The following is a 9,536-nucleotide window of genomic DNA, read 5'->3' as shown; positions in this document are numbered from 1 at the left end:
TCAATCAGTTAAAGTCCACCATGATTCATGTCTGTGATATGAACATGGCCAGCAATCAACAACAGCATTGGAGTGGGAGTTGAACCATAAAGCTACTCGAGGGAAGTGGAAGGACACTGACTGCAGTCACTGAAGGGGGCCAAGACGCGACGCGCTTTCTTTGGATTTGAACTTGAATGAACATTAGTTTGTTAACTCCAAGTTCCTTCACTATGAAAGAGAAGCGCATCTCACGCTGGTATTTTGGCGGAGTTGCCTGCAGCGCGGCCGCCTGTCTGACTCACCCATTGGACTTGATCAAGGTAAAAATCGAACTAATTTTAAACCCAATAACCAAACCTTTCAGATTATGAAGCAGCAGAGTCTTCAACAGTTCAGCTGTAAACCAGTTTAATTGAGATGAAGACAGTTTCGCCGCACTTCGCACTATTTCAATCAATTATCAGCTAAACTTTGACTTCAATGACCTTCTTAAGACCTTCTGTCCTGGGCCTATATGTTTGCAATAAAAACTGAACATGTGGTAATTGTTATAGGTCTATTACTTTTATATTAGGCCTACTTAAATAAAACCGTTTTAAACCTCTACAAAGACTATATTTTAATTTAAAACACTTTGATGTTTTCCTTATCCATAAAGGCTACAGCTACATGTTTTGAGGATGACTTCAAATAAGAGGCCCAATTTATATTTGTATTTTAATTGGAAATCAAATTAAGAAGGAAATTAAATGTACCCATGAAATCATATTAGAAGTTCACATAAATGTTTCTGCCTCAACCAATTAGTGTTTCATCTTTCTGAGATTCCAATTCAAACTTGTCCTTACCAGGGCATCCCTCCAGCCCCTGTTTGGTACCAGTAGCTATCACTCAAGTAGGCACTGTTTAAATAAAATTTTAACACACAGTTTGTGTGCGTAAAAGTGAAATTGTTGTTGATATTGAACCATTTATAGCTGTCAACAGGTCACACTGTGGCAGGAGGATGGACACACACATGTCCTGTGTGTGTGTGTGTGTGTGTGTGTGTGTGTGTGTGTGTGTGTGTGTGTGTGTGTGTGTGTGTGTGTGTGTGTGTGTGTGTGTGCGCGGCCGTGCACGTGTGCATGCGTGAGTGTGTGTGTGTGTGTGTGTGTGTGTGTGTGTGGGAATAGTACAGAATGTCTGTGGGATTGCCCCCTTTGTTCCCTTTCTTCCCTGTCCCTAAAATGTCTGTGCGGAGTAGGCCTACAATAGATACAGTAGGTATCTATTGTTGCTCAGATTCAGGCCTATCTGCTGTATATGTATTGTTGCTCGGATTCACTTGTATGTGGTTTACCAAAGCAAATTCCTATGTGTATTACACAATGGTTAATAAAGTCTGAATCTGAATCTGAATCTTCTATTTTCAGGTGCACTTACAGACACAGCAGGAGGTGAGGATGAAGATGAGTGGGATGATGGTGAGCGTTGTGAGGAGAGAGGGATACTTGGCCCTCTACAACGGTCTGAGTGCATCCCTCTGTCGGCAGGTGAATGAACATGCGCGCGCACATAGGCATTTAAAGAGGTGGTGCCATAGTTTTGTACTTTTTCTGGTTTTCATGTGTCTAGGAGGTTGACAGTACTTCATTAGACCCCCTGGTGTGGTTGTTATGAGCAATTATGTATTGCCTTTCTATTTGGGTTTTAGCTGGAGGCTGCCACCTGGTGGGGTCAAACGTGCCGGTCCAAAAACACAGATACTTATTACATCACAGAATCAACCACTCCCCTAATTACCATTCACCCAACATACGTGGGTGTGGCTAACTTCAGCTGGGTCACCACCCACCATGACAACCACACATACCAATGAACTGGTTGGTGTGGCCACATAAAAACATAATTTTAACTCTTTCTGTACACCTTTTTGGAAAACATCTTCCTCCTAGTATAATCATAATAGCAGATAATCATGTTTTAGAGGGGGAAAGAAATCATGGCACCCGCTCTTTAAGCTACTACTACATCATTTTAGTTGCATAAATCAATCAATCGTTGCTTATCAATCAAAAATGTGTTAAAATGGCTGCTTCTCCTTTTCTGATAGATGACATATTCTCTGTCTCGATTTGCCATTTATGAGACAGTGAGGGACATGCAGAGCTGTCAGCACAAAGGTGATATGCCTTTTTATCAGAAGGTCCTGCTAGGGGCTTTTGCAGGTTTGTGATGCTACACACACAGGCTATGTTGTTCAGTTATTTTAGACCTGCGTTATGTCTGATGGCTGCGTTACGATTCTTGTCCTGCAGGTTTTGCAGGAGGTTTCATTGGGACACCAGCTGACATGATAAATGTCCGGTGAGTGATGCGGTAACACCATGTTTTGAGATAAACTGTGCATATAATCTTCTGTGGAGGACTGGAGGTATTGAACAGATCAGTGATTGATCAGATTGGTTCAGTTACATTTAACACTGAATCCAATAATAGCTCTGGGGAAGTTATCTTTACCCTTGCAGATGATGATTACATCAAAGGTTTTTCCTTTTACTTCTGTCCAGCATGCAGAATGACGTCAAATTACCAGGAAAGCTCAGGAGAAAGTGAGTATTTGCAAACATTAGTCCACTATATATTGTTTGAAATATTTTACAGCCCTATTCATAAATGGTAAATTCAAAAACGTTATGCAAATCAGCACATTGTGGGTTTTGTTTACCTACCAGTTATGCTCATGCACTGGACGGACTATTTCGAGTTTGGAACAAAGGTAAGATTCAATTAAGGACACCTACAGTAACATTTTTCTTTTTAGAATAGATTAATGTGTCTATTATTTACACCATAAAATGACAAAATATCGTTGCTGTCAGGCAGAACCCTTGTATCACCACAGTTCATCTTTTTTACATTTCTTAAAGGAGTAGTTCAACCCCAAAATGACCTTTTTCCTAATCAGGCCCACTGATTCTGGATGGAGACCCAAATGCATTGGGGTCTTCATCCAGAATCAATGCGGGTACATTTATTATAATGAAATTATAGGCTTAGGAATGCGACAAAAACAAACAAAAAATATATATATATTATTGAACTCAAGTCACCATGGGGTGAGTTTTGCGGTGTGAACTACTCCTTTCATACCGTATTTTCTATTTGTGAAAATAGTCAATCTACAAGCTCACAACGTGAAACATTGTAGATTGCTATTGTGAGCTTGAGATCTGCTATTTTCACTATAGGGATGCCAGGTTGAATGTGGTTCAGTGTGTGTGTGGGTTCTATCAATATTTAACTCAAAAAGTAAAGGTTTTGGACACACAAGGTTTCTGACCGACAGCGACAAAAAAATCATATTCTAAATATCATTCCCATTAAGCTTATCCATCTGATCGTTTGATAATTGGTTTATCAGGTACCCATAATCCTATTTGTGCTCAAAGACAAGAAATGGCATTTGATCGACACTTTGACTAGCCAATCAGATTGACTTGTGGCCTGGACTCGGGCAACAGTTTTATAGTAGATTAATAACATTCCTGTCAATGACGAACACCCCCAGGGAAGAACATTATTGAGGCCCACTGAGTTTCTCTGATAGTGTGGTTTGGGTCAAAAGTTGTCTCAGGCTGGGGCGCCCGCTGGCCTTTGATTGATTGAAGACTTTATTAGAAGTTTGCATAGGAAAAGGTACAGTTTCATGACGGTACAGTTCACTGGTACAAGGTCTACTAAAAGGAGATCCATGAAAAGACTAAGCTTATTTCCACTGGAAACCATTGAAGTATCTCATATAACATTGAATGACAGACAAATAGAACACAGTACTATGCAGTAGATATGTAAAGAAAAACAAAATAGAAGACAGTAGGTCAAAACAAACAGTATATACAAAGAAGGGGCAGGGGAGGGTAGGGTTGGGCTAGATTCTTTTTTACCAGTTGCGAACGGCTGCTGCCTGTAAGTGGTTTTTCAGGGCAATTTTAAAGGATGCTAGTGATCCACACTCCTTTGTGGCCTTCGGTAAGGCTTTCCACATTTTGGTGGTATAGCAGAAAAAAGAGTTTGACCCTTTGTTGGTTTTGACTCTGGGTTGAAAGTGATCTGTGGCGCTGCCTCTGGTGTTGTAATTATGGACATCCTTAATGTTTATAAAGTATTTTGACAGGTACTTGGGTATCATAGTGGTGTAGTGTATCTTGTACACCAGGCCCATTGCAAGTTGCTGTACTCTGTCAACTACTCTGAGCCACCCCACTCTTAACTGGTGAGTAGCGGTGAGGTGAGTCTGATAGGGAAGTCTAAGCAGGACCCTAATTAGTTTATTTTGGGCTGTTTGTAGTTTAGTTTTCAGGGCTTGTGGGGCGTCACAATACCATACGTGGACTCCGTAGTCAAAGAGGGGCTGGATTATTGCACCAGCTATGGTCTTCAGTGTGTTGGAATTGACCATCGGGGCGATCCTCTGTAGGAAACGAGTTCGTTGGTTGATTTTATTTATTACTTTAGAAGTCATCTTTTCACTGGAAAGATTAGCTTCAAGGATACATCCTAAGTAAGAGATTTCGTTTTTTCGTGTTATGACCTTGTCACCCACTTTGATTGTGAAGTTATCAACTTTTTTGAGGTTATGATTTGATCCAAAGAGGATGGACTCTGTTTTACCCAGGTGAATTGATAATTTGTTGTCGTTAAGCCATGTGCAGATCTTACTTAGTTCAGAGTTAAGTGTCTTCTCAACCTGCAAGTGGTCCTTGCCCGAGACTAGGAGAGCCGAGTCATCCGCGAACAGGAACAGGTTGCAGTCACAAGCAGATGCCATGTCGTTCACGTATATTAGGAACAACAGAGGTCCCAGTATGCTACCTTGAGGAACACCACAGTTTACCGGGAGGGGGGGGGACAGGGTACCGTTAATCTCCACCACCTGTTCCCTCCCCACCAGGTAAGACTGCATCCACCTCACTGCTGCGCTGTCAAGACCGATGGCTTTTAGTTTCTCAATCAGAATAGAATGATTTACGGTGTCAAATGCCTTCTGGAGGTCCATCATGACCATGCCGCTATATTTGCCGTCATCCGCTTCGCGTTTGATTTGGTCAGTCAAATAGAGAAGGCATGTGTCAGTGGAATGAGATTTTCTGAATCCAGATTGGAACTCGTAAATCAGATTATTCTCATCGAGATATCTTGCTATCTGTTCGTAGACTATTTTCTCCATGACTTTGGATATGGAGCTAAGAATGGAAACGGGACGGTAGTTTCCAGGGTCTAGTTTGCTACCTTTTTTATGCAGGGGGGTTACTTTTGCTAGTTTGAAGTCCTGTGGGACATGACCCTGTTCGATGGAAAGGTTAATTATGTGGGTAATTATTGGAGCAATGGTGGCGGCTGAATCTCTGAGAAATCTAGCTGGAATTTTATCAAGGCCAGTGGCCTTGTGTTGAGGTAGGGCACTCAGTTTTTTAAACACTTCATCAGTTGTCACTGTGGCAAGTTTAAAACTGTCTTTTCTGACGCCCAGTTTATTGTAGAATTTCTTAACAAATTTTACACCATACCGCCCAGATGGGGCGACCAGTTTTTCAACCAGCGAACGGGCCACGGTGGTAAAGGTTTCGTTAAGATGGGTAGCCACTTCACATTTGTCAGAAATGAGAGCGGTGTCCGTTTTGATGTTTATGCTGTGGCCTATGGTTTTAGGTTTTAAGCCTAATGTGTTGTTAAGCAACTTCCATAGGTCTCGTGGTTTGTTTTTGAATTCGTCGATTTTTTCATCAATGTAGTTTTTTTGGGCGGCTCTAATATAGGCAGTTGTCTGGTTTGGCCTGGTGGTCAAGGCGCGTACCATATACTAGGCTATGATGCCTGCTGGCGTCGCTGGTTCAATTCCCGATCTGGACGACCTTTGCCACATATCATTCCCCATCTCTCTCCCCATTTCCTGTCAGTCTACTGTCCTATCAAATAAAGGCATAAAAGGCCAAAAACAAATCTTTAAAAAAAGAAAAAGTTGTCTCAGGCTTCAGAAGACATGCAGCTGCCTTTCTGTGAACCGTTGAAGGTCACAGTTTTTTCCACTCTGTGTTTTGGCAAAACTGTGTCTGGATGAACTCCAGTGTCTCCTCAGTTGTGAATCCTACCAAGCCATCCTCAGCAACCATGTTTGTTTAATCCGTTTTGACACTCCTTTAGTAGTGGTCGCTCATGGTTGGCCAGTTCAATATAACCCCTGGGGAATATATGGTAACAGAACAATCAGCAGCAAGCTTATCATCCTCTCTGTCCTGTCTATCACTCACCTCACCGTTAAATAAACCGTCTGATAAATAGGCTGGGTACATGATAAATAGAACATATCAGAAGTTGTTTAAATATAGGCTGATAAGCGTTATTACATTTTTATTGATACATTTTCTTTTCATTTATTAATAAATAATTTGATTAATAATTTCTCCCCTTGTTAATGTAATGCTTAAAGTGTAGATGTAGTCAGGTTTAGATTTTCTGACTATAACATGGGCCATTATTATTCCAGAGGGATTGATTGGACTGTTCTCTGGTGCCACTATGGCTTCTACTAGAGGTGCACTTGTCACTGTTGGACAGGTAAGGACATCTTTGTATATGTGCTGTGCTGTGTCTCAAAATGTTGTATGACTTCGATCAGTGGTTCTCAACCTGTGGGCCGGGACCCTCAGAGGGGAGTTTCGGAGGGTCCCGAGATGACAGTGAAGTGACAATTTCAGGACTTTTAAGATCTTTTTAATACCGATATAAAAAAAGAAAGAATAAGACCATTACTGCATAAAAAGTAATCAACAAACTATACTGTATAAACTGGTCAAACATTGACCAAATTGTCAAATAATATAAGAAAGAGGCACATTATATTTTGGCAGTGTGAGCTTGTATATCGGCTATTTTCACAATATTTATCTGTGGAACAGTCAAACTAAATTGATTGCCTCAACTCCTATGTTCCAAGTGCTTGTCAGGGTGGGGGGTCCCCAGTTCCAATAACATTTGAGGACCACTGACTAGATCTATAGTAGGTACAATAATATTGTTGTGTCCCTGCAGCTGGCTTGTTATGACCAGTCCAAACAGCTGGTTCTGGCCACTGGCTACTTGGCGGACAACATCCTCACTCACTTCTTGGCCAGTGTCTTTGCAGTGAGTAACTGACTTCCCATCTTATTATATGGTATATGTATACTTCAACAGTAAGGATCAATGATAAAATCAAAATGCCTTATTCTCATCTCCTTCCACACAGGGGGGCTGTACAACGATCCTGTGCCAACCACTGGATGTTGTTAAAACTAGAATAATGAATTCAGCAGGAGAATACAGGGTGAGTCTGTTTTACTGACCTGTTATGGTTATCTATACTATAATTTTGCGAATGTCTGAGTGAGTGAGTGAGTGAGTGTCTGTCTGTCTGTCTGTCTGTCTGTCTGTCTGTCTGTCTGTCTGTCTGTCTGAAACAGCGTTTCTCCTCAGTGGCTCGAGCAATTGATCTGAAATCGCATCACCATTAGCATATGAACACACCTAACATAACTGTGAAGCCCGTTTGTCACTTTCACAAATCATATACTGTATATTAGCATTGTTATGGTGTATCTACTATCTATTCTGCATCTAGCATGAGGCACATCTATTCTGCATCTAGCATGAGGCAACATGTTTAACCAGCTCTCTCTCTGTGTGTGTGTGTGCGCAGGCGGGTGGGCGGGTGGGCGGGCGGGCGGGGGGGGGGGGGGGTAGCCATTAAACGAAACGGGTATTTCTTACATTGATGCTCCTACATATCATGCAAGCACCAGTTAAAGTTACTTTCCATCCCTCATATACTGTGCACAGTGCACATCCCATAACCCACACACTGCACATCATTTTGGAGCTCATATCTTTGAACGGGTAAGGGCTAGTTGTTATAACACAATGTACTATAATTAGTGTGGTTGCCCCTGCAGGGCAAATGGTAAGACAGATTCTCATTTGCAAGTGTGACCCACGTCACGGCAACCCACACTTGCAATTTCTAATTTCATCTTTCTAGTTATACAGTTATACAGTGTTATAAGCTGATTATTATTGAATTATAATGCAGTACACGTATATTTATAAAGACATGGGGCTTCATAGGAATGTTACCAATGTTGTAACACATTTTGTGTTACAACTATCTTCATCTCTACTGCGTCTGCTTCCATGTTTATGTACATATTGGGTTCCTCTTAGGCGATCTCTGTGGTTTCAGCTTGTCTTTTGTCAATGTTTAATTCCTGACACAACTAGAGAAGTGTAACACAGTTTGACATTCACCCAGCTTCTGCTTGTTTCTTTATTTTTGTTTCAGGGTGTTTTTCACTGCCTGGCAGAAACGGCAAATCTTGGTCCAAGGGCATTCTACAAGGTAGAATCAAATCACTATTAATTTAATGAGATGTTTATGTTCCATATAATCCCTTTCGTTCTTAAACACAATGTTCCGTTATCATTTGACTTGCTTTTCAATATCAGTGGTGGAGAAAGTACTTTTACTTAAGTAAAAGTATCAATAATAATAAGTAAAAGTATCAATACTGCAACGTAGAAATACTAAAAAATACCAAAAGTAAAAGTACTCATTATGCAGAATGTCCCATTTCAAATGTATAAAAATCTTCTGGAAATAGCAGATCTACAAGCTCACAATGTGATCTACACGCTCACAATGTGTCACCTCGTGACACATTGTGAGCTTGTAGATCAGTTATTTTCTGAATCTCCGAGGGCTGAAGTATGTTTTGTAATAATAATCAAAATGGTTATTATTAGGTAATTACGGTAGTAACTAAAGTTTTCAAATTAATGTAGTGGAGTAAAAGTATCGGAAATACAAATTCCTCAACATTGTACTTAAGTAGGCACTAGGCAGTACTGAAGTAAATGTACTTGGTTACTTCAAACCACTGTTCAATATTACTCTAGAAGTGTTAAGATCTAACTCTGCTATTTTGTGTGTCCATCAAGGGTCTTGTTCCAGCTGCTATCCGCCTCATCCCTCACACAGTTCTGTCCTTCATGTTTCTGGAGCAGCTCAGGCAGCACTTTGGCACGGTGGTCGTAGACTGAGAGGGGGATTTGTGATGGACGTCGGTCTCCCAAGGCCAGGCTCTGTACTTGGTTAACAGTTGGACAGACTAGTGCAAGTGCACACATTGAAATTCCAGGAGTTTTCATTCAGGAATTGACCCAGGGTCCATTTATCTTTCAGAGTTGACTCGACACTTACATTTTAGCAGCAAAGAGGGGACATGTTCCACTCCCCAAAAAACTATCTAACTAGACCCCACCATAAAGCTACAGTAAACTATTTCATTGTTTCACAGGTTCTGCTGTGAATGGACTCATTGACCACACTATGGAATAGCAGTGACCGAGCACTTTAGTATAATTGAATTGTGAGTGAGTGATTGTACAATGAACAGATGTGAAAGGATTAGGCACAGATGAAGAAGTTCTTTTCGTTTCTTTGCTTGACTTTTAACTGTCTTTGAGTCATTTGCTAG

General features: G+C 41.0%; 1 protein-coding gene across 1 annotated transcript; it reads left to right on the top strand.

The window, feature by feature from the left end:
- Positions 1-212: 212 nt before the first annotated feature.
- Positions 213-9,099, top strand: slc25a10a (solute carrier family 25 member 10a; the record flags this gene model as incomplete). The annotated part of the gene is made up of 11 exons (XM_080723339.1): positions 213-302; positions 1,398-1,517; positions 2,078-2,192; positions 2,283-2,331; positions 2,535-2,576; positions 2,700-2,743; positions 6,512-6,582; positions 7,057-7,149; positions 7,253-7,330; positions 8,342-8,398; positions 8,998-9,099. 11 exons carry the CDS (start codon positions 213-215, stop codon positions 9,097-9,099), a joined length of 861 nt encoding a protein of 286 aa, XP_080579465.1.
- Positions 9,100-9,536: the final 437 nt, after the last annotated feature.

This window comes from Nannobrachium achirus (genome assembly GCF_963921795.1).
Source record: "Nannobrachium achirus genome assembly, chromosome: 4".
NCBI classification, from domain to species: Eukaryota; Metazoa; Chordata; class Actinopteri; order Myctophiformes; family Myctophidae; genus Nannobrachium; species Nannobrachium achirus.
This window is presented reverse-complemented; position numbering and strand designations above follow the sequence as displayed.